Here is a 24,728-nt window from a genome sequence, read left to right on the forward strand (position 1 = left end):
ATAGTCTTAAATAGAATTATAAAGGAGTTGTTAAAAGAAAAGAAGAGGCCTCAGAGATGTGATAGATACACATTAGCTGAGAATGTTGGTGTCTTCTGCCACTATATTTATCGAGTCCAGGCACCTGGCGAGGTTCATTCTGGGTTGACCCATAATTACTGAGCTGTGGGAGCACTTTGTTGCGCACAATGCAGTGGCAACTGGGCACTACACTTTTCCAAATAGTAGTCTGGATGCCTCCAGTTAGCTGGAGAGCTCAACCCGCCTCCTCCTGCAGTCTCATTTATCTCTGGTAGCTTTTCCATTTCCTCCTGTTTTTTTACTGCAGTGCATTAACTCCAAGAGTACCCCAGCTGAGATGCCAGGTGTGTCATGAAAACACACTTGCTGTCCGGCCCCTCAGACAGACTTATAGCAAGGATATTCGGTCTGCTGAAGGCAGCTTTTAACAGGTACTTAAAACTGCGTGTAAGTGTGTCAGTTTATAACGGTCTCAGGCACATCATACAACAACAACATCATTATTGTTCTCAAATGGGACTATCTTAATATAAAGTTAGGGTTGTGTCCCAGCAAATGCTCCAGTAATGTCTGAACCGCTCCTAACCTTCTTTCAATAACAATGACAGATTTCTGCAACACTGACAGTTGCTATGGCAACCTCTGTGACTGTCTGCCAAAGTTCGACCTGCCGCGGTTTTCTGATGCTGGATTCTCAGGGTCATAATTAGGATTACTGGAGATAACCACTAGATGTGTACCACCTTGGGTTTAGGGCTTTAAACTCACTAACCTACTTCCAGGTAATTAGGTTAACTTACAGGCTGTCCAGCTCTTAGTGGGTCAGTAATCAAGGGTTATTTCCAAGACATTAACACTTTAAAGGACCATGTGCATCTACTATATTGTTCATATACTTGCTATCATAGGCACTGGGATGTAAGTAATAGGAGTCACCTTCTCCAAAGTGAGCATTGTCTAATGCAGTCACTCTGTACGGATGCACTTTGTTGTGACTGTGTTGTGTTGTATTTGTACTCTGATGTACAAAGAACTTGTTTGAAATTGCCTAAAACATATAAATGCGAAGTCATGTAAATTATTATATGAAGTGTAACAATGCTTTGATAATTATAATATAGTTATTTTTCATTCTGCTCAACTAGGCACACACCTCTGAGAAAAAAAACACCTCTTGTGGCTACTTAGTTTAATCGGTTTTAAACCAGAGCAAACGGCTAATTCATATAAATATGCATTTCAACAAAGCTCCAGTCTCCAGCTGTGTTTTCGATCATATTTTTACACCAACGCATGATGTGCTCTCAGTAGAAATGGCTAAACAGATGGGTAAATGATTGTTTTCAACAAAAATCTTTTCTAATTTACTCTTAGCCCTGGAGTATACATACAGTATAAGTTGTTTTTAATCATAACAGCCTCTCCATTTATTTAAGTGCAAACTAGTTTTATTCTTCGACACTAGTTCTGTTTTGGGAAATAATGTAAGCAACACAGAGCCTGAACACATCTCCATAGCGGGCTGAACGTTGTCATGCTTGTTAGCTATCGCTGTTGGACGATGGCATCTTCCATCCATCCATCCATCCATTTATTTTGTGCCCCTTATGTGGAGCTTGGTTGCTAGGACAACAGTTTGAGCAGACATCCCCAGACTTCCCACTCCCCCGTCGTCTCCTCCAACTTCACCAGGGGTCACCAACTGAGCCAACTGAGAGACGTAATCTCTCCAGCAAGTCTGTCCCACGGAATCCCTCCAGACACTCATCTACATAGCCTTAAAATTTATTCAATATTGCTATCCTTGCTATTTGACAAGTCAAATAAAGTTCACAAAGACATTTGACATGTTTTTTCTCAGCCATGACTCATGACTTTCACACAGTAGATTTAATGTTAATAGCAATAATCGTTTTTTCCTGGAAAGAATCCAGTGACAAGTGAAGACTCATATGAATTTTGTGTTGAATTTGAGCATGTGGAAATCTTTGGTGTTTGTTGTTTTCTGTGTTAGTCATTGAAAGAGAAATCATCACGTTCATGAAAAGAGTTTTTTAAACACCCAGATTTCTCCACATACCACATGTACGTGGGCACTCTGGTAGTGAGCTGAAAAACAGATGGACATCCACATTGTCCTTTTTTTTCCCTTTTTTTATTACGTAAGTGTGTGGGACAGAAGGGGGCTGAGATAGCACAGGAGATTTGTGAAATGTCAGAGACTCTGCCAACATTTTAACTGAATCAATTCATTATGACAAAGCAGGGCAAGTTGTGCTTTAGCTGTCTCTCTGTACTCTGGCTTCTCCTGTTCCTTCAGTACAGACACAGTTTATTGCTCAAGCTTCCCTATGATTAGACCTGCTCTGTACTTTTTTGTCAACCTGGTCCAGGCCAATTAAATTTAAAACAACCTTGTGAAGTAGTTATCTGCAGGAACAGGACGGTTTGGGGAGAAGCCCAGAAAAAAAGGCTCTGAAGATACTTTTTCTGTCATTTGTGGCTTAATCATTTGGACACTTGACATCAGAACAGATGTATGGCCCAAAAAGTTTATATACAATAAAAGACGGTCAATCATTAAAAGAGAGCTCCACTCAGATGCTGCTGGTTTTAATGCAGTCTTAACTGTCCTGCATTTGCAATGCAGATTTGTAAGAAGACTTAGTGTTCGGCACATGTTTTACTGCAATATTTATAATTCTGCAAGATATTTGTTAAACTTTGATAATGTTTTACTGCTAAAGCCTCTCAGGTTTTTTTACATCTGTGAGTTTATACCATGGCTTGATTGTTATGGGGCTCTAAGTCCCTGGAAAAAGCTTTGAAGTCGTGCCACTTGGTTTCTCTAAGCGAAAAGAAATCCCGACTTTGCCCCCTAAAAGAAATGCCAGTCAAATCCTGCCAGAGGCACACAATAGTCTCCTTTTGGTGTACCCAGAGGTCATTCATGCCTCATTCTCACCCAAGTAATTGAGAATATAGTGATAACACTGGAAGTGGATAAAATCTCTACTTCTTGTTTCTCAACTTCTGAGAAGTAAAGATTAAGCGATGGAGTTGTTTATTTGTTCGCCATGTCTATTTTCGCTGTATTCATTCACTGGTCCTCCAGCTATCCATTGCCACAAATCACGTGCAGTCGCTCTGTTAAGCACCCCTGGAGTTTCCTTGCATCTGCCTGCAAACATGTGGACTTGTGCTCATGGGTGTGTTTACCCATGTGTATGAACATATACATGTGGTCAAGTAGCCAACGTGCCTACTCAGCATATTGCAATGGCAGACTTAAGTACGCCTTTTCCTGTCTCATTGTGAGAGGATCTGAGGCCCCCATCCTGCCCTGCCTGCATAGTCATAGTGTTTGTGTGTGTGTTTGATTCGCTCAAAGCTTGCATACAGTATGTAGGAGTGTTTACGCAACCTAAGGGACCCACTTCCCTTTCTCCATTAACTCCTCCCAAGGTGAAACACTTGAGCAGAGGAACTTCACAAGGCAAAAGTGCAGGACCAAGTGTTAAGCTTGTCTTATGTTTGCTGACAAATCCCTTTCAATCTGCATTTTGATTTGGACACCCTTACCACTCAAACTGGATTCTGGAGGGGCATATCTTCAAACACCACATATAACGACAATGTCAGATCCAGACTGACTGAAGTGCTCGAAAGAATTTATTCTGTTGCTGGTTAAAGGAGCCGTCTGTAAGAAATGGCCAAAACTGGTACTGCAGTCTAGGCTGCAGAATGAAGCAGGAACGTAGGCTGCCATGGCTGCGATAATTAGAGCCAAGCTGGCAACCCGGATGCCGAAACAATACTGACTTGGTGATTGGGAGATAGGTGGAGGGTGGAGCTTCAGAAACAATACTGACTTGGTGATTGGGAGATAGGTGGAGGGTGGAGCTTCAGAAACAATACTGACTTGGTGATTGGGAGATAGGTGGAGGGTGGAGCTTCAGGCCAAAACAAAAAATGACAACATAAACATCAGTTGAGGGCTGCAACTCCTCTTTTTAAACTGGAATATCCTGGCTTGAGTGCTGTTGTCAGTGACATAAGTATTTGAAATGAACATGATTTTTAAATGTCTGTTGACATATCGGGGTCATTTTATGATTTGTTTTATTATTGCTCTTACATACAGCTCCTTTAAGCATTACGAAGGAGAACATGGAGGACAAGAGTTCAGAGACTAACACTCAGATAAAATAGTCTGCAGGCACCTTTGGAAAGAGGCCTCTGTTTAGCCAGGGCACCTGCGGTGAAGAGCCATGACACCAGTGAAGCTGCATAATTACTGACCTTTACGTTGTCAAAACAATGGACAGATTGGTGACGTTTAGACACAAATTCAGTGTGGTGACTTGCAAACAATACTGTGGACGGACGAATGTATTAAAAACCTGATCAACTTTCCCTGCAGCCTGGACAAAGTTCTCCTGTCCTCTGTTTGATGGACTTCTGGGGAAGGAGATTGAGTGACCAGCTGTCCCCCTTACGCTGACCAGCTGTGTTGGCCCCTAAATTAGGTCCATGTGGTTGTAGGGTGTGGCGTTGGATGGTGCACGTTTCCCTCCGAGAGCAGGATTGTAGTTTGTTACGTAACACAATCTCTATGCGAAATGAAACTGAGAGTTGTGTCCAGTGAGTCCTTAAAATAGCTTCACTCATCATATTAAACAACCCAGACAGGAAGTGGGAAAGCTACAGACATGCATTCCTGTTTGTGTGTGTGCATGACTGTGGGGGTGATAGTAGAAGAAACACAGAGCATGTAGAGGAGTGGTCATTTAGTCACAGTCCTGACTCTGCAGATGTTCTTTTGGAGAGGTAAGAGTGTGATATGTAAGGAGCCTCTGGGGTCTGCATGGGAGCCAAACTCCTGCCACCTCTCAGGTGACGTGAGTTTAAGTTTCAAGGTTCCATGGGAGGAGAATTAGCTTTCACAATGTTGGCTGTTTGCGTAAAGATTACTTGCAGACTCAAGATGTTTGCATGCATTTGTCTTTTGGCCTTTGACCTGTGAAAAGCGTTGTGTGTGTAACGATTGTGGGAGAGGTTGTGCATGCTTCAGCTGGACGAGCAGCGTGGGGGCAGGTCCAAGCGCAGTCTCAGGTTTTCCCATTTTCCCATGGCTGTTAGCATTTATTTCAGTGTGCGTCTCTGCTTTCTTAAGTCGGACTGACTGTGACTGGTAGAAAAAGTCACAGCTTCAGTGAAGAAGAGGAGAACCTCTGGGCTTCATCACAGATCTAAAGCTTTTCTATGCAAATGAGAACCAATCTTACATTCATGTCTACGATAATAGCGGTAATGACAGCTGTTGGCAGCCGTCCTGTTTGGCACGGATCCACCGTCGGGCTGTTCTCCAGTGGGTCAGCCTCCACATGTGCCAGAGACGCTTTACGACTGTTGCGCAGCAAAATAACTTTCTTTACCTCGCTTGCTGCGTTTGTGTACTGTACCTTACGGTGATTAATGTCCAGACTGCTCGTTCCTAACGAGAGCTGGGCTGCTTGTTAAAGGGAAGAAACATGTGGGACTCTTAAAGAGCTGAAAATGAAGGGTGCGGTGGAACATTGTAACGTGTTATAGAGCGTTTTTGGACTATGGAGCGGAGTGGCTACAGGATGGCCGAGATGCATTGCTGCAAACAGATGCCAAGTATATTTTGATAATACATACTCTAGCTGAAGAGTTGCATCGTCTCATCCACACAGGTATCATCAACCACTTACGCGTACACTGCTCAGCAGCACGTGTTCATTGAGAGTATCATTGTAGCTGTTGTAACTTACACAAGCTCAAGCTATTGTTTGGATTAGTGTAACCTGTTTAAGATGTCAAACCTGCTGGACTGCCTGCCACGTTTCCATTCAAAGCAGAGTTCAGCCGTTACTGTCACAATGATAATCACCAAGAAAGGATTCACGTACAGCATAAGGTTTCTTTTTCTTTCCATTTTGATCAGGATATGAACACTTCCAAATGATTTTCATGCAGGTAAGACTTTCCTGCAATCATAAATTTAGGTAGACTTTCCTTTTGCATCTGCTCCTTGGTAGGAAAAGCAACAGGCTCTTCCTTAACACCATATCCTGAATGCCTAAAATGCTTTAGATCTTACAGAGGAACACTGACAGATATGTTAAGCGGGTGTAGGTTATGCGCTACAGTTTGAGATGCTCTTTGCTTTGATTAAATAGCTGGGAGTATGTTGCTGTTGTGTGGACTGAGGTTTTCTCTTACTGACAGTGTGGGAAACAGTTATTTTGCAGAGCTGAGGTCGGTCCCAGCACTTTTTGCACATGTGTAAATGAGGTGTTTAGCCTACAGATGTGATTGTTTTACGGTGCGTAGAGGAAACTTGCATGGTTACTGCTGGCTAACGATGACTTGAGAGGAATCCTGTATCCTTTTTTTATAGTAAATTACCGGCAAATCATTGGATGGCTTAACAGAGGACGCAGTGTTGAACAGCCCTTTTGAAGTTGTCAGTTCTCTTGCTTAAATCAGCCAGTCACACCAACCAAATACAACTGTAAATAAGTGCTAACAGACATTAAGTGAATGTCATTACTCCAAGGTTTTGGGTTTGGAATGGTTTCCATGAAATCACAGATGCGTGCAGCCGCACCATGCAGGAGTTTGACTCTGATCATTTTTACGCATCTAACGGACTAACTGGCAGTCTGTCGAACATTGTGTTGTGATAAAAGCAGCCTCAAGTGAATGCAATGCACTTGTGTTTAAAACTTTGTACTTAAGTATTAATATTGTGGGAAAATGCATATAAATGAACAGTGTTTGCAACTCATCTCCACTTCAAGTTAGCATGGGCTTATTTGGTATTTATTGATCAGCCATGTTTATTGCAGGCTGGCCAATAAGCCTGCATAGTTTTTTATTGTTGAGCCTGCACAATCCCTGCCTCCGTGATCAAGCACACAGCTGAGGTCAGTTGCTGGACTGTTAACGGCAGGCACTGGCTCCAACTGCATTCTGTGTTCCTTTGTCCTTGTGTGACCTCAGTTTCGTTGGCCACATGGTAGCCTTTAAAAGGAGAGGGAGCTTTATCCTCTCATAACATTTTTCTGTCTTTCTTTTATGCTTTATTCCTTCCTGTTTTTGCGTCTAGCCGCAGCTTCTCCTCGGGGGATCGTTTAGGTAGAGAAAAAGGCTTTATGAGTGGATGCGGGAGAACGAGGGGAAGGGTTGCGGGGACACTTGGAGATCCCTTTGCTGTTTTAACACAGCCTTCAATGTTTCTACAAAACATAGGGTTATGGTTGCTGCGGACAAACTGCGCCGCCACGCTTTTGACAGTGTGGAATCATTTAAAAGGCATATAGAATGATAAAAGCTTGCGTTGTGCTGCTGGGGCCGACTCCAACACTCTCTTATCTCAGGTCATGTGCCTCAAAACTCAATAGTTGAAGAGGAAGAAAGGAGGTAATCACACAAACACACATTGACCAGCGCCATTGTCATGTGATACTGGCTGTGGCTTGAGAAATGAGATATTTTCCTCATGTGCTTTTCAACAGCATTTGCATCCTCATACATTTTCATAACAAAGGTTTCCTCTTCATCAGAAGGATCCAAAGTGATCATCCTTCAACCGTTATTGATCAGACTGCTTTTGCCTCTTGCATGTAGGAATGCATGTCTAAAACCAAGAACATGCACAATAATATCTATTGTTTTTCTTCGATCTGATAGATCTGATAATTTCATCAGTCAGTCAGGGGTTAATATTTCAGTAGTGGTGGATGTGTTTTCCTGTGATCCAGATCCAGTGCGCGTGCCGTGTCCGCTCCACAGCTTTTCTCCAGTCCCTGTGCGTAGGGCTGGAGTAAAAAGCCCACATAGGGGATCCTTTGTTTAGGAGAGTCTAGGCATGGAAGATAATTTACAAGCCGCTAAGGTCCTCAAGCCATTGGCTGATGAGGCTCTGTCTGCATCTGCAAAAGGCATCCCATATGTGTGTGTGCCTATATGCCCGTGTGTGTGTGTACCGCCTCTGCTGCTGTAGCAGCACTTTGCTTCAGCGGCTCACAGTCGCCTTAGTCATGACACCCGGGCGCTTGCCCTGCACACGGCTACTGTAGCCAGTGTTTTTTCTTGAGCCTGGGGGAAGGCAAAGCAAGATGGCCACCAATACCTTTTAGGGATATGCTGCCTAAACTGGAGGGGCTTCCTCCGAGGACAGACAAGGTAAAGGCAATTATACTGTTCACCCCAGGGTGTATTGTCTCGTTATAGATGGGCCATGTATGAAGGAGCTCGCCGAGAGGTTATCCCCTTTTGTCTTTTTGTCTTTGCCACCCTGGATTCATCTGATTGGAGTTCTTTATTTGGAAGCTGATGTTGATGTTGCTTTCCATTAGATAGTTCTGTGCGAGCGTTTGACTTGTGTCTTCTTGGTAGGCTTCAAAGATGTAACAAAAAAAACACAGTCAGCAAAAATAAAGTCAGTTTCCACAGTAGCAGACCCCCCCTAATGTCTTTTTTTTCCCTGTTTCGCATCTTTTTAAGCCTTTAAACTGCACGTAGAGCCCCATTTTCTTCCTCTTTTCTGTCTTGCATTGTTTTGGACAGCCATATTGCAGCACCTGCTGTTTTCTGACTGCTTGGAAGATAAAGTTGAGTGCTTGATAGCCTCGGGTTGTTACTGATAGCCACTTGGCAGGTCTTGTTTGTTTAAACGCAGCAGTCGTAATTATGTTATTGTACAGTTTTTAGAAAACGTCTCTATTGTGTGGAATTTTACAGCGGATTCAACTTCGTTCATTTATGGCAAAATTAAACCAGTTTTCTGAAGTTTCCTTGGCTTATTGACAACTCTATTAGGCAGTGTTTGTTAATGTCTTTATTCTTATGCTGTATATGTGTTAAAGTCTATTAAAGTAGGTTTAAAGTCAGTGGAGACAGGAAACGCTCACTCAATGAATGAAGGAAATTCTCACGTGTTAGGAGAAACACACATAAAACCACTACTCACTCAGGCAGGAAGGAAGCGCGTCTTTTTTTTTTCTTTGCCCTTTATATTGTGAAGTCGTGGTCCCAACTGTGTGTTTTTATGTGCAGCCAGTGACACAAGAGGAGCAAAGCCGAACATTATTTTATGAATTTGCATTGTTGTTTATTTTTGTCGTCACTCGGCTCATGTGTCATTTTATGCTCGTCTTTGTTGTTCAGTTACAAACGAGTAGACACTCGCTGAAACCGCCTGTGGAGACGCACGCCTCTCTGGAGATGCCGCGTGTTGTTTAGATTCACAAAAGTGGTCACACTTGTGTTGCTAGGTTAGGTCTCTGAATGTCTGTTTGTGCGTAAAGTGCTCACTCCAGCATTCTTTTTGTTTGTTTTTTTTGTTGTTTTTATTCTCAAAGCTTCGTCAGACGCAGCAGCTGGACCATGTTTGGCCAACAAAGAAGAAGTGGACTGTGTTTGCAGTTTCTAAGAGTGTAATACTTGCGAGTGACTTTAGATTCCCTGAAGCACCGCAAATAGTGCAGCACAGAAACACAGCCCTAACACATCACAGGCCCAGCACTCTCCAGAGACTCGGTGGCTAAATGAGAACACATGACCCAGTCATTTAGATCCTGCTTTAGGTTCTGTCTTTTCATGAAGCCTAATATAACACAATTCAAAACAGCGGCTTTGCTTTGATGTCACCTTGGGATCATGAAAAATTGACTGCACAAGTTCTGGAGCGCATATGCACGCAGACACGTGTGTGTCTGCTGCAGTGCTGGAAGACCGCCAGTGTTGCTTTGTCACTGATTGCAGTATATTGTGACACACTACCCCACCCCCCACCCCTCTCTTCCTCCCCGCACTTCATCTTCTTCAGTCTTCCTCTGAGGCTGTCATTTGAATTTTGCTGAGGCCCCTTCACACACACTTGGGGGTGTAAGCTTTTGTATCACTAATGCCTCAATCTTCGCTCAAGCTACAGTATGTGTCTGTAGCAGCAGATGACAGTCATGGAGTGTGAAGAAAATCCAATCAGTCAGAGATGAACTGGGAATTAGCTCCATCATGTTAATCATGTTTGATCTTGACATGTGTTGTCGCTGAGACTCTTCAAACTTAAACAAGTGTTGACGCTCACCTGGACCAATTCATTATCAATTGAATCTACAATAGCATGTTTTATGGATTTCTCGCAATCAATCTGGGGAATTCATCGCTGCAGGGCAAATATTAGGTTACTTTGGCTTAAATGAACCAAACAGCTGCTTTTGTTTATTTTCCTCCCTTTGCAGGCTTTATTTCTTCCCCAATCCATTTGTAATCAAAGACAAAATGAATCAAAGTACACAAAGCAGCTGCCTGTCAAACCTGATCAGGAATTAAAAAATTACAAAGTAAACCTGCTGAATATGCTTTGTTTTACAAGCAATGATTAACATGATATGTAAGAAGTACAAAGAAACATCATGAAACACAGCACCCAAGCAGAATCTATTGAACGCCAGTCTTCATGATTAATGTAGGCTCTTAAGCAAAAACTTTCCTCTGACTTCACACCATCGTGTATCAGGTGCCCCTCTTTACAGACTCATACCGGATCTCACCGTGTTAATTATCTCAGCTCTCGGTGCTGCTTCCAACTCCTTTTATTTTTATTTATTCTTTAACTGAGTTCTCTCCGCTCTCAAAGACTACTGCATGTCTTCCTTTTCAGCTTGTTCCTCCTCATAGATGGCAGTTCATATCTTTGCTTAACAGCCATCACATGTGCAGTGTCACAAGGCTGAATTCTTTCTGTACTGCCTCAGCTAAACACACTGTTGTTATTTTGTTCAGGATGCTGCAGAATCTTTCAAAATGGACTTAGTGCTAAATCAGCTTTGGATGGATTTATAGCTGTGGTATCCCTTGCTTTGTGAAAAGCATTTTCTTTTTTTAATGTTACAGTACATTATGTAACAGCATTGCATGGACAGATATGCTTCAGGCGGTGAGGCTGGGCTCACTGATATTTTTGTGCACTATATAAATGTAAATCCCATTAGTTTCTGTATACAATTAAAGAAAAAGTATTAAAAAACTTAGAATGAACTGTTTTTTCTGTCATTTGCTTGGCAGATAATGTGATCCAATCTCTGTCTAAGTTACAATAATAGACAAGCCTAATGTGCTTAAGCTGATAAGACACACACAGTTATAATCCCGTATTGTGAAGTCATAGTGAAGTCGACAAAAGGTCATTTTAACTTATTGGAGTTAGTTTCCACACCTGGACTCTAACTAATGAAATGAGTTAGTTTGGACATGTGATGTATAAATAGCTTGACTGGTAAAAGATGCCCAAAAATGTTACATTTGCTATCATTAAGAGGCATCTGAAAACTTCAAATCAAGAGAAGCCTGGTAAAGGATATAAAGTAATCTCAACGTGTTCCGGCACCCGTTAGTCCACCGCTAGATTGTGAACTGATACAGTTCCGTATGTGGCTACTCTACTTAGGATTGGGCAGCCAGCCATGAGGACGCCAAAGGCATATTGCAAAATCCTCAGTGAGGTACGGAAGAACTCATGAATAACAGCTAAAGACATCACTGAAACTGGCAGCCATCGATGTTCATGAGTCAACAGGCAGGGTGTCCTTGGCAGAACACAGAACACCGCAGAAGAACCCACAGCATTCAACACACACAAAAATAAATAAAATTATCTGCCAGCTCTGTTGGGAATTTTCAGGGGATTCAAACATTGAATTACATACTCATTACGTTGTATGGTTCAAAAGTGGCACAACTTACACACATCACATGTGATCCCAACAGTGAAGTACGGTGGAGGAAATGTCATGATTTGGGCTTAACTGCCTCAGGGCCTGAACGACTTGCCATCATTGAGGGAAAAATAAATCCTCAAGTTTACTAAATTATCTCACAGGATAGCGTCAGAGTGGCTGTCCAAGGACCAGAGAATTCCTTGCATTTACATTATCTATACCCGCTTATGCTTATGTAGGCACACAGGGATCTGATGGAGCCTATCCCAGCACTCTTGACCGATCACTAATCCGTCTCCGGGCCACATGTACGCAACACACCCACACAGACTCACGCTCACTCCAATGGCCAATTTAGAATCATCCATTATGCTGACGTACATGTTGTTTTTTGTTGTTTTTTTTTTACATTACCCAGAGAAAAGCAACACAAGCACAGGGAGAACATGCAAACTCCACACTGAAAGCCCCCTGCTGGTATTCGAACCAGGAGCCTTCTTGCATTGCTAACCATCAAGTCACCACCAGAGAGTTGAGTGAGAAACAAGAAAATCCACCTTTTGGAGTGGTCTATTTAAAGCCAGGGCCTTAGCCCCATAGAGGTGCCGTGGTATTACTTCAAGAGAGCTCTTGACACCAGACATCCGGACAATGTGTCTGAGAAAAAGCAAATCTGTGAAGAGGAAAGGTCAGAAACTCCGACTGAACATTGTGCATGTCTTGTCCAGAGCGTTTGGAAGAACTTGCTTTAAGTCATTGCTACCAAAGAAGGTTTGGTCAGTTATTAATTCCAAGGGTTGACTTATTATTCCACAAATTCTGTGAATATTTAATGGTGGTATATACAGATGAAGATGAGATCACATTTTACAGCAAATTAATGCAGAAAATCAGTAAATTCCTCGGGGTTCACATGCTTTTTCTTGACACTGTAAGATATTATTTTATTTATTTAGATTTACTAAAAGGAGAATAGCATGAGTGTGTTAGTATACATTTAGTTCATTTCTCATAGAAATGGAAGGAGCAAAGTTGTCAGACCACATGAGCACATGTGAGTGATCAATATAAGCGTTTTCTGTTTGGTCTGTTAATTCACTGTTGTTCAGTTTTTACTGAAGGGAGGTTCCTGTTTGCGCTTCTTCCGCCAGGTCTGAGGGAATAGCTCCTGTAGCAAAATATATTAAAATAGAGGCCGTGATGGATGTTTATTGGATGTTTATGCCAGGTACAAACAGGGATGAAGATTGTACCCCAAGCTTCCCTGTGGTCACAGTAGCTTCCGTGAACACTGGTTGAATTTGTATGTACATGTATAGCACTCAGGGCGCATAATATCCTCCAGCCTCACGTAAATAGGCTAAAATCAGTTTTTGTCAGCTGAGCTTGGGCAAGCGATGCTCTGGATTTTTTTGGTGGGTTTTTTTGACCTGGTTTGTAAAGTCAGAATCTACAGAAACTGTCTGCACGATAGACCAATGTGCCTTTGTGTACAAAAACACTGCCCTAAAAGCCTTGATAAAGCTTCTGCAGACACTACAATTGTTTGAAGTTATCATATTGACTTAGTTTCAGGCTTACTTATAGTGTGTGTTCTCTAAGACTTTTGGAGTCAATCAATTTGCCCGTACTTTGGACCTTTGAATGATTGTTTCTCTGCAGGTAATCAGAATCTGTCCGGACTGGCGGGTGTAGCTGCACCGTGTCACTCTCTTGCCACCACACATAGGGCCCGATTTACTAAGATCCTAAATAAAGAGTACTAAATTGCGTGTGCACTGAAAAAGTTTGCGCGTGCTGTTGTTGTGTGTTTTGCGGGTGATCAACTAAGATTGCGTGCGCAATTGATAACAAACAGCAGTATTTAAATGAGGTGTTGCGCGTCTTACGGTTTGCGGCGCAAACTTTGCACCATGGAGAGTGGATGGAAAGCAGGATATAGTCGCAAGCGCAAAATGAAATTTGACGAGTTGGAGTTATAGAGATATTAGTGGAAGAGGCAAATTGTTGTGCCGTATTCAGCACCCCTGCCGTGAAAAGCACCCCCTCGTATATTCAATGATAAGTAGACCAAGAAAAAAAACAACACACTGACACTTCAATATATTTATATATACACACTCACACAAACACATACTTAGGAGTTTATATTATATATATTTACAAATATTATGGAAGACAACACAGTAAGCAGGCTATTAATTAATGACATCAATAACCATTTACCCGATTTTTTTTTTTTTTACCCGAATCCATGAGCGCATTTAAACATGAATCATTAACACAAAACTGGACGCTAAACAGAACATGACACGGAATGAGAATATAATTTTTGTCAGACAAGGGGGTGCTTTTCACGGCAGGGGTGCTGAATACGGCACAACACCGGGGTATGACAACTGCAGAACAAGTATAGGCGCACAATGAGAAACACTTTTTTCTCCATGAAAACACGTGATTTATTTATTATCACAAATAAAAAAATGAATGTGCCTCCTGTGGCAACCTTTTGCTGAATAATACTCGATTTAACATTCAAATAAAATATTTCTCCTTTTGCATGTGGAGATTAGCACCTTCCTTTCGAACGTATTAAATACAGACGCAATCACAATCCACGCAAAAACTTTCAGGCTTGGTAAATCTCATTGCGTGTGGTAAATGGACCAATTTGCATCTTTCCCTCCCAGTATTTAGCGATTTCTGCCGGGTACGCCCCATATTGATTATTCATCAGGGCAAAAGTACTAAATGGGTTGCGTGTGCTATTTTGCGCATTTGAGAGACGCAGTCCTCTTTGCACGCTGTTAGTAGATCAGCTGGCACTTTGGTTTGCGGGTGATGTCAAGTTTGCACACGTTTTTACACACGCAAACCTTTAGTAAATCAGGCCCAAAGTGAATATTTGCAGTGCAGCTGTTTGAATTTGCACATCTGCAAGTATTCTCAAAGACACACCTACATACCCAGCACAACACAGACTGCATACATGCAATCACTGACCGACAGGTAGCAACACAGTCATGAACTGTGCATGACTCCGAAAGGTTTACTTGTTGGCGGCTGTCATCACTCCACAACCCGGCCAGGAACCCTGATCAAACACTCAGCCACGGCGCATGCAGTTTAATTTTTATCAGCTCTGTTTAGATATCTGTTTCTGCAGCATTTATCAAGAGAAGATTCTTTGTTTGCCATAATGTTTTCCATAACCATCACAGAGGCTGCAGCACTTGCCCATGCCATACTGGGAGGCAATCTGTTGTGCTGTGTGGCGTGACTGTTTACAGCAAGCTGAATCACTTCACATTGCCAGATATTGTTGAGTCACATCTCTCTTCTTGTATCTCTCTCTGATTTCTGTCTCAGGTGATTCCAGAGAGTGGGTCGGTAAATGGCAAAGGCAAGGCGGAGATGGACGACACTCACATGGCAGCGGAGGAGGATGAGGGGGAGGAAGGCCACATACCTCAAACGCAGACTCCCCCCATCACCCACTCGCTCACCCACGACCTGGCCTCAGACCAAGGTGGACGGCCGGCACTTATTAAAACAGAGCCTGGGCTGGAGCTGACCAGCATTGCACTTCACCAACACGTACGCTCTTTTACAAATGGTCAGAACGGTTCTGCTGAGAACCCGACAAAACCTAATGGTGCTAATATGACCGGTGGATCACACTCTGATCTGACAACCGCATGTAAAAGGACTACACTGACATCAGAGCCTCTAAGGACTATAATAACTCCAGTCCCTAAAGACTGCTCTCAGAATGGACCCAAGACTCCTCCAGATGACATGCCGGTTCCACTAAAGAAGATTAAACTGGAGGAGCCGTGGGGGTGGATCACTGAACAGACCCCCCCGCCACTGAATGATGGAGATGATGTGTGCGAAGACCCGCTTTCTACGCTGGCAGCCGTTGTCTGTCTGTCCGTCACGGAGAGGCAGGGACTGGAGCAGAAACTTTACAGCTCACGCTCTTCCATTCTCTGCTCCATCAAAACAGAACCACCAGATTTGCACTTTGTCAAAAAAGAGAAAGACATCATAAATAGTGATGTTTCTCAGAAAAGCACTCCTGATTACTTGCAAAGAACTCTCCAACCCATCAAAACTGAGCCTCCTGCAAGCGTCCTCTTACCAAGTGTGCAGTCTTTGGCGGAGAAGAGAAAGCTTAGCTTTGATCAGGCTATTGCCATTGAGGCTCTGACTCAGCTGGCAGCTATACCTCAAAGCACCCTCGGTTCCATTAAAGCTGAAAGTAAGTGTGAACATCCCATTTCTACTACTTCACCATTTTCAATTTCCAGTACAAATGCAGCCTTGCAAGACTCTAATCCCAAAGCAGCTACTCCCTACAACAAAGTCTCTGTCATTAGTTCACCGCTACACCAGACATCAGTGATACGCCCTCCTGTGGCCAGACAAGGAAATGTCATCCAGTGTTCTCGAGGGTTCAGCTCTGACACAAAGCTGTCTCTGCCAGACCTCTTGGAGGCCCGCTCCAACGGCGATAAAACACCTTGCAAGTGGAAAGAGCAGGGCTGCGGTGCTCCCGGCATCAAATCCGAATGCAGCTATAAAGACGCCGGTCTCACGGTGATCTGTAAGGATAAAGGGCGGCTGATCGGGGAGGACAGAGACACAGTTGTGAGCAAGGTGATGAGGAACAGAGATGAGGAGGAAGTGGCAGCTCAGCTTGCAGACCTGGCTTTTATCATCCAGTCTCGACACAACCAGCTGTCGGAGAACAACCCTCCGAGGGGAACACCTGTATCAGCTATCAAGTACAACTACAAATCCCAGGAATCTCCCAGTCAGAAAAAAACTCCTCTAAAAAAAGCAAAAGCGATGCCCTCCAGGCCTAGGAAGAGGAAAGGCGAGGGATTAGATGGGGTAATCAACCGCAGGACCCCCCTCTCAAAGTGCATGCCAAATGGAGAGACGCCCCATAGGAGCAGAGGCCAGAAGAGCCTCCCGCATGGGAAATCAAGCCTTCACCACAAGAACAACGTATTTCTTCCCCAGGCTCAAATTGACTTGAAGAGATACGTGGCTGAAGCTGAGGAGGAAAGGAGGCAACTCCTTCAAAGTAATATACACAATAACGGCCTCACAGGGCAGCAGACTCAGAACAACAGCACTCTAATAAGGACCAGCTACACTCATGGTCAAGAAAACCAGCCCTGGCCTCTTGACGATGGTCCACTTCACCAACACAATCCATGCAATGGTTACGCCGCAGGGCCAGAAGAGTGTCATTTGTTATCTCAGGTAACGCAGCCTTGTGGTGGGCTGCAGAACTGTGCTGATCCCAACACCAGACCAGCAAAAACTGCCTTTGTCCGCCACGCAACTGGGCACCACGGTCTGGCGAATGGGTTCTCAGGACCTTCTCAGTCCCCTCCTCCAAGCCAACAGGGTTACTACAAGCTGGAGCAGTCAGGACCCGTTACTGTCCTGAGCACGGCTTCAGACGGCGTTCAGGGCCACTCCGTAGAGTCAACTCCGACTAAGAGCAGCATCAATGGCTTTCTGGAGTCTCCAATGAGCTTCCTGGATACCCCTACCAAGAACTTGCTCAATACACCTTCCAAAAAACTGGCTGATCTTCCATCCTGTCAGTGTGTGGGTGAGTTGAATTTCCCTTAAACTCTTAGAGAAGGAAGTAGATTCTACTGCCCTTATTTTTAACAGCTTGTGCTTTTTATTATTTTACTTCTTTTCTTATCATCTTATTCAATCTCATTTGTTATTTACTGTCTAATTATGTCTTGCCGCTTTTAATGTCAATGTAAAGCACTTTGAATTACCTTGTGTTGAATTGTGCTATATAAATAAATTTGCCTTGCCTTGCCTTGCCTAGATCTGTAGCATCAGTAATTATGTGAGATTGATATATTGCACTTTGTGAGTAATTATGTGAGATTGATATATTGCACTTTGTGACTAAATCTGTCCCAAGAGTCTGCTTTTGGGTGAGACTGCAATCCTACGGCTTCAAACTCCTTCTAATTTTCAGCATCTTTCTCACTCTCCTTTTCTCTCTCATATGCAGACATACACACACACACACACACACACACACACACACACACACACACACACACACACACACACACACACAACCACAAGCGGTGTCCTAATTCAAGGATCCGTTCAAGCTAAATATGTGTGAATCTTTCTGCAATCGTCAGAGGAAGCATAGCTGTTTTGTGCAGCCCTGTTGACCTATTATAATGTATTTGATCATGAAATGAAAGCTTTAACTAGGTGCGTGGCTCCTGCATCAGCTACATTAACTGCATTGATCATGTTCATGACTCCCAGGTGCTAATCTCTTTTTCAAAACAAAGATACCAGCTTCAGATTAGTGAAATCACAGTTATACCTCTTTAAGAAGCCAGTCTTTCATCTGGATACTACACTTTTTCTGTAACATCCAACACAATCTTTATTTCTGTTTTCCACAGACCAAATCATTGAAAAGGAGGAAGGGCCTTACTATACTCACCTTGGGGCAGGGCCCAGTGTTGCTGCAGTGAGGCAGCTGATGGAGATAAGGTAGAGTGACTTCTAGGATGTTATTTATACTCTGTCTGCGCGCGTATTTACTACAAAACATGCCGAGAGGGTGATAGTCTCTCATAAGCACAGGCCTGGTGGAATGGGGTGGGGTTACAGCCACTATAATTAAAAGGAAGCTTTGCTGGTGTAGCTCAACACGTTCAACTTGTGTCTCACAACACACACAAACGCAAAAATACACACAGCACGCTGAAACAGGAATCCCCTGAAGCTGAGACCAGGGCCCTTTAAACCAACACGACACCTCATTTCAAACAACTTACCCTCAATCCCTCGCCAGCTCGGTCATAACAAAAATAAAAATGCTAATAATTTTACCGTTTTCAAATGCACATTTGTTTAACTCAAATAATTTAAATGAAATTCATATTTGAAGGGATGTATTAACACAATGCTGAAGAGGAAAGACACAATGCTGAGTTTAGAGATGCATTTGTTGTTTATCCACCAGGGAAGTGTGATTAGATTATTCCCAAACGGTATGTTTTCTTTCAAAGAGAAAGATTATTTAAGTGGCGATCAACTCAAGGTCAAAATGTGCGGTTTAAAAAAAAAAACAACAAAAACAGACCTCAGGTTTTCAACATGTTATAAGCCATGACAGCAAAAAAGACGGCCCAATTACGCTTTATTTGTAAGCGTTACCAGGAGAAAGCCTCTTCTCTTTGAAAACAACAATAGCACAATTTGCATATGGAAAGTTGTACCTGAACACAGCACTGAAACAATGTCCTGCAGACAGAAGAGAGCAAAGTGGAGATACGTGGTCAGGTGTTCTTGAGTCAGATGTGAAGCCACCAGCCGTCGTCCGACAGACGAAGTCTGGCCAAACTTGGGGCTTGCAGCAGGATAATGGACCCAATCACACTGGCAAATATATAGCAGAAGAAGAAAAAAAAGAAGAAGAAATGCGTTGCAGTGACCCAGTCAAACTCCAGACCTCAATCAAATAAACAAATGCCGGCAATCTCAATGAGCTGAAGCAGTGTAACAAAAGGAGTTGGCCAAAATTCTTCAACAATGATCTGAGAGACAGATAACATTATACAGAAAACAGTTACATTTTTTTCCAGCTAAACATAATTGTTGAAGCTACAGAACTGTGCTTTGTATTAAGGGTTTCACACGCTGCTTCTACATCTTGGCTTGGTTTTTTTTTGGTCAGTAATGATACCGTGTGATATACCATGTGATATTGTTCATATAAGGTTGTTTTAGGGCCACACTAGAACCAGGTGATTCATTTTATATTGTTCTGATATGTAAGGACATTAATACCACAGATAAAGTCAATAAAATTGATCGGTTTGTTACCGTTTCCCCTGCCAGGAAGGATTAGACAGGAAGGGAAGATGCAGATATGGACCTTTCTGCAATTAGAAAAACTTAAGGATTTGACTGAGTCTGGCAGGGACCAAACTGTGATGGCTGGAGGCCTGGGGTCCAAACAGCAGACCATTGAAGGTGTTCTCAATTCAGAGTGATTAAAAATTACCAAAAGTATTCCAAGCAGAAGTACAAGTAGACCAAACTGGTTAACCAAAACAAGGTTCCCTGGTGTGAACTGGGAAGCAAAATCAGGCTCATGCTGTCTGATCCCACGGCAGAGCTACTGCAGCACAAATTCCTTCAGAGGCCGTCCTTAGTGCTGGTTATGATGGAAAGATGCCAGAGCACACAGTCGATCATCTTTTGATCCACAGGCACAGACTAGTGCCATGATAACTTCTCAGATGAAAATATCTGCACTGGTTTGTTGAATCACATTTACATTTTGTGAAAGTCTAGTTATGTATACATGATTTACCTGAAGAAGAGACGGTAGCACGATGCACTATGTAATAAAACCCTTGGGTGGAAAACTGGTGCAGGTTGTGTGTGGCCCAGGGTTTGGGTTTTACAAGGAACTCTAGGTTCTGATATCGATATATATAGTTGCACATAGCCCTCACTTAAATACTGGAAATGATCAGTGCCTACTTCTCAATTTGCTTAAAACAGTCAGTAATGATAGATTTTTAAAATTCAGTTTAAAAATTCAGTCGATGATCAACACATTTCAAAGTAGATACACAACTGATTTGTAACCATGTACATCCATTCAAGTGCGGTTTAAGAAACATGACCAGGAATATGCCTCCTAATTCCCCAAATCTAAGCTCAGCTGAACATTTGCAGAAGCTCAGCCTCACAATTTAAAGCATCTGCTGGTCGTGTTGTCGTGCTTGTGGAGATTATACTTCAACAACTCAGAGCTGTTTTGACAAGAGTTTTATTTCGTGTATGTGTGTTTTGTATGCCACAGGTATGGCGCCACAGGAAATGCAGTAAGGGTGGAAGTTGTTGTTTACACTGGGAAAGAAGGAAGGAGCTCCCAAGGGTGCCCTATAGCTAAATGGGTATGTTGTTGGTGTTCATGCTTATCTAACTCTTCTAAAGCTCCTGCTTATGTCTGCATTTTGAAGCAATCTTGTGACTTACCCTGCAGTGTGTTTCTGGAAGGAGTAAGAGATTTTAGTTTTCTCGTGGTTACAAATGTTTTACTCGACCACAGAAAATGTATACCTTCCCCCAAACGTGTAACTGTAATTTAAATTGAAACTCATTATGAATATGACATTTCAAGACCAGTTAAGCTCGTGGCTTGATGGTATCCATATCCACTTTTTCAAATTGTTTCTATAAAAATGCTTGTTTTTGTTGTAAATGTCTGTGTTGCAGTGCCGTAGTTCGTCTGTCCCTTGTTTGTTATGACCTACTTGTTTTCTATATGTACGTGCGCAAAACCACCCAACAGGTGATCCGGCGAGGCAGCGAAGAGGAGAAATTGCTGTGTTTGGTCCGTCGGAGGCCAGGGCACACCTGCGACACTGCTGTGCTGGTGATCCTCATTTTGGCATGGGAGGGAATCCCCCGGCCAGTGGCGGACCACCTCTACCAGGAGCTGACAGATACCCTCTTCAAATACGGCTCCCCCACCAGCCGCCGCTGTGCCCTCAATGAAGAGTGAGCACCTTCCCCTTTGTTTTTCTTTCAGCAACTTCATCCGGGTTACTGTAATTTCTATCTTCACTCTGTCTCCACAGTCGCACGTGTGCATGTCAAGGCTTGGACTCGGACACTTGTGGAGCCTCGTTTTCCTTCGGCTGCTCCTGGAGTATGTACTTTAATGGCTGCAAGTTTGCTCGCAGCAAAGTGCCCCGCAAGTTTCGTCTTCTTGGAGACCTCCGGGAAGAGGTGAGGGAATATTTTGGCGTCAATTTCCAGCAACTGTGAGGCAGCTGTTCAATTTCTTTCTCCTGGCGTTATAATCATGCTGAAGAACATTTTGTAAATAATTAGTATGTTAGCTGTCCATGGTATGGTTGGATGAGGACAGTTGAAAGTGTTGACTATATAATCAATTGAAAAGTTCTTTTTTCTACCCATTTTTCATCCGCAGTAAAGACCGACGTTCGGAGCGGATCTGATTTATTTTTTTAAATATTTGCCTCCCAGTGGTTTATAGAGAATATGACAATTACAATCATCTTTCTTAAGTATTTGCCCTCATGCCATTTTCCCATTTTATTGCATTACAGCCTGGAATGTAAATAGATTTTCATTTCGATTCTATATAATGGACCAACACAAAAAAAGTCAAAGTTGGTGAAGTGAAGTTTTTAAAGTAATGTTTTTAAACCTACTCTGAACCTCTTCCTGTGAAGATTCTTGAATGCTTGGAGGAAGTAGGTGGCAAAGGAGGTGGTTCAGAATGGTCTTTCTTTTGAATGAGGGTTCTACTCGAAACATAAATCTATCCAGTCGTTTATCACTTGTGGAGAACAAACAAACTCAAGGGGTTTTGAGTAGCCGGAGATCCTGGATCACTCACAGGTGAAGGTAATGTGCAGTTAGGTCTCCAGGCACAGAAACAGACAGACAAACGCAAAGAAACCAAGGGGGAAATGAATCACCAACCATAATCCCTGACAAAATAGCCCAAACTTTTACAAAAGATATTCATGACACTTGCCAAGAGAGGGCTGCTCACCAAAAGGCGTCCACCAGATAAGGAAAACATTGATCAGAAATCAAAAAAGAGACCCCTTTGCACCTGGATAGCTCCAGAAAAGCAGTTGGAGTATCTGTGCCTTACCTCCATAGAGCCAGGCTTTAACAAAGAGTGGCCAGAAAAAAGCCATTGCTCTTGAAGGAAAAATAAAGACAATGCATGAGTTCCATCAGTTCTATGGGAGACTAAAATCACCTGAAGAACACCATCCCCACAGTGAAGCATGGTGGGGGCAGCATCATACTGTGTTAATGTTTTTCAACTGCAGGGACTGGGTGGACAGGCAAAGTCTTCAGGAAATCTGTTTCAGTCTTCCTGGGACAGAGGTTCACCTTCCAGCAGAACAACTTTGCTGTAATTGCTGCAAAAACACACTGATTTTTGAGGGGTGAATAGTTATGTATGATTGTATTTGTATTTGGCTCACACCAAAGAATGTTTTGCATCTTCAGAGTTGTAGGCATGTTGTGTAGACAAAATGATACAAGCCCCTAAAATATGAATATTCTCGCAAGGCATTATGGGCAAAAACTATTTGGGGAAAGCCCGTGATCTGGCATAAATGTGCTGTTATTCACTTCAGTTTCCTGAACCTATTTTAGGAGGAGAAGGTGGAGAACAATCTTCAGAATCTTGCCACTGACCTTGCACCACTTTACAAAAGACTGGCCCCTGATGCTTTCCAGAACCAGGTATGAAACAGAATATATGAAACCAAATCTCTGACAATCCAGACTGTTGATTTTAATTTCCACACCTTGTTCCCGAATGACAACAGGATTTACCTTCAGATTGTTTTGATTATGTAGTCATGATTTAATCTACTGATTTTCATAACTCTGAACTTAAGTTGCTGCGTGAAGTTTGGTCACTTACTTTGAGTCCTCTACTGTAAAACTTTCCCCTCCCTCAGGTGGAGTATGAGGCAGCAGGGGAAGACTGCAGGCTGGGCAAGAAGGAGGGACGTCCCTTTTCTGGAGTCACGGCCTGTGTGGACTTCTGCGCCCACGCCCACAAGGACACCAGCAACATGAACAACGGCAGCACTGTGGTAAGCAAGATCATGACAAGTTACAGTCCACTGTGTTTTATACAGTGGACTGTTTTATAATGCAGTGGAAATTATGAAACAGAAACACATTTTCCAAAACCATTCCTTCTATGTGTGCCAACAACACCACCACAACTCCTACCACTACATATCAGTCCACTTTCAATCAATATGCGCCAGATTTCAGACTACATTTGTTTAAAAGAGGGGACATAAAATGTAGGAACTGTGTTATAATATTGTTCCCCTACACTTTGTTGAAGTCTGTAGGCAGGACTATGTTTCCAGTGCATTCATTTATTTATGACCGCCCGCCCCAACTCAAACATTGTCACCACAAACTATTTCCTATTTCTGTAACTGCCTCCCCCCTTGCACTCTTTCTCATACACTCGCAAACAGATGCACTTGTGCCATGGTGCACTTGTTTTCCCCCTCTGCACACAGCCAAGCTCAAAAGATGTTGTTCTGTCATACTAACTACACATGCATAATGTAGTCCCTTTATCTCTGCTGGAAAACTGGAATAAACAATGTTTTAAGGGTTCTTTAAAATGCAGCTCCAGTTAAATGAACCTGACGGTCTGGATTTGGTAACCCAAGGGGGAAGGCATGGGTCCTGCTTTGTTTTGTGCCTACACTATGATTTAAGACTATGAACCTGAGCGAGAAAATAAGGAGTTACAGTAATCACTACTGTGTATAAATGCAGCCCCAACCTGATTTAAAGGTCTGGATCTTGGATAAAAGGTTGTTTTTCTTTATCTCATGTCCTTCTACAGGTTTGCACTTTAACAAAGGAAGATAACCGTGCAGTGCGTAATATACCAGAGGATGAACAGCTCCATGTGTTACCACTTTACAAGATTGATCACAGGGATGAGTTTGGTCAGGTTCAGGGCCAGTGGGCCAAGATCCACAGTGGTGCTCTGCAGGTTCTGTCCTCATTTCCACGAGAGGTGAGTGGAGAGGAAAGCTCCTTTATGTTAGGGATTTTATTATTCGGTCACCAAATGCATAACAAAATTATCAATACCTGTCATGTTTTGAATCATCGATTTCGTTTCTGTGTCAGGTGCGTCTACTGGCTGAGCCTGCAAAATCAGCTCGTAAGATGAGGCAAGAAGCTCGCCAGAAGGCTCAAGCGGACAGGATGGAGAAAAAGCTGGGACTGACTTCTCCCAGTCCTGGGAAAGTGAAAACTGAGATTGCCAAACAAGGTAGTAATTCTGTATCTCTGGTACAGCTTATTTCT

At 42.9% G+C, this 24,728-nt stretch overlaps 1 protein-coding gene across 3 annotated transcripts in view; it reads left to right on the forward strand.

Annotated features, from left to right (window-relative positions):
• tet1 (tet methylcytosine dioxygenase 1) overlaps positions 1 to 24,728 on the forward strand; it is a 35,488-nt gene that overhangs the window by 7,346 nt on the left and 3,414 nt on the right. The window contains exons 1-10 of one of the 3 annotated variants that reach the window (XM_061745868.1): positions 5,926 to 6,024; positions 15,147 to 17,412; positions 18,254 to 18,344; positions 20,674 to 20,767; positions 21,166 to 21,374; positions 21,455 to 21,605; positions 23,025 to 23,114; positions 23,336 to 23,473; positions 24,256 to 24,432; positions 24,549 to 24,693. In XM_061745868.1, coding sequence (XP_061601852.1) covers positions 6,010 to 6,024; positions 15,147 to 17,412; positions 18,254 to 18,344; positions 20,674 to 20,767; positions 21,166 to 21,374; positions 21,455 to 21,605; positions 23,025 to 23,114; positions 23,336 to 23,473; positions 24,256 to 24,432; positions 24,549 to 24,693 — 3,376 coding nt within the window. In that variant the 5' untranslated portion in view covers positions 5,926 to 6,009. Of the gene's footprint in view, positions 1 to 5,925; positions 6,025 to 7,990; positions 8,239 to 15,146; positions 17,413 to 18,253; positions 18,345 to 20,673; positions 20,768 to 21,165; positions 21,375 to 21,454; positions 21,606 to 23,024; positions 23,115 to 23,335; positions 23,474 to 24,255; positions 24,433 to 24,548; positions 24,694 to 24,728 lie in introns of those variants that run through there. The other 2 variants (XM_061745867.1, XM_061745866.1) reach the window with 2 other exon arrangements.

Source organism: Cololabis saira, chromosome 17 (assembly GCF_033807715.1).
Source record: "Cololabis saira isolate AMF1-May2022 chromosome 17, fColSai1.1, whole genome shotgun sequence".
NCBI lineage: Eukaryota > Metazoa > Chordata > Actinopteri > Beloniformes > Belonidae > Cololabis > Cololabis saira.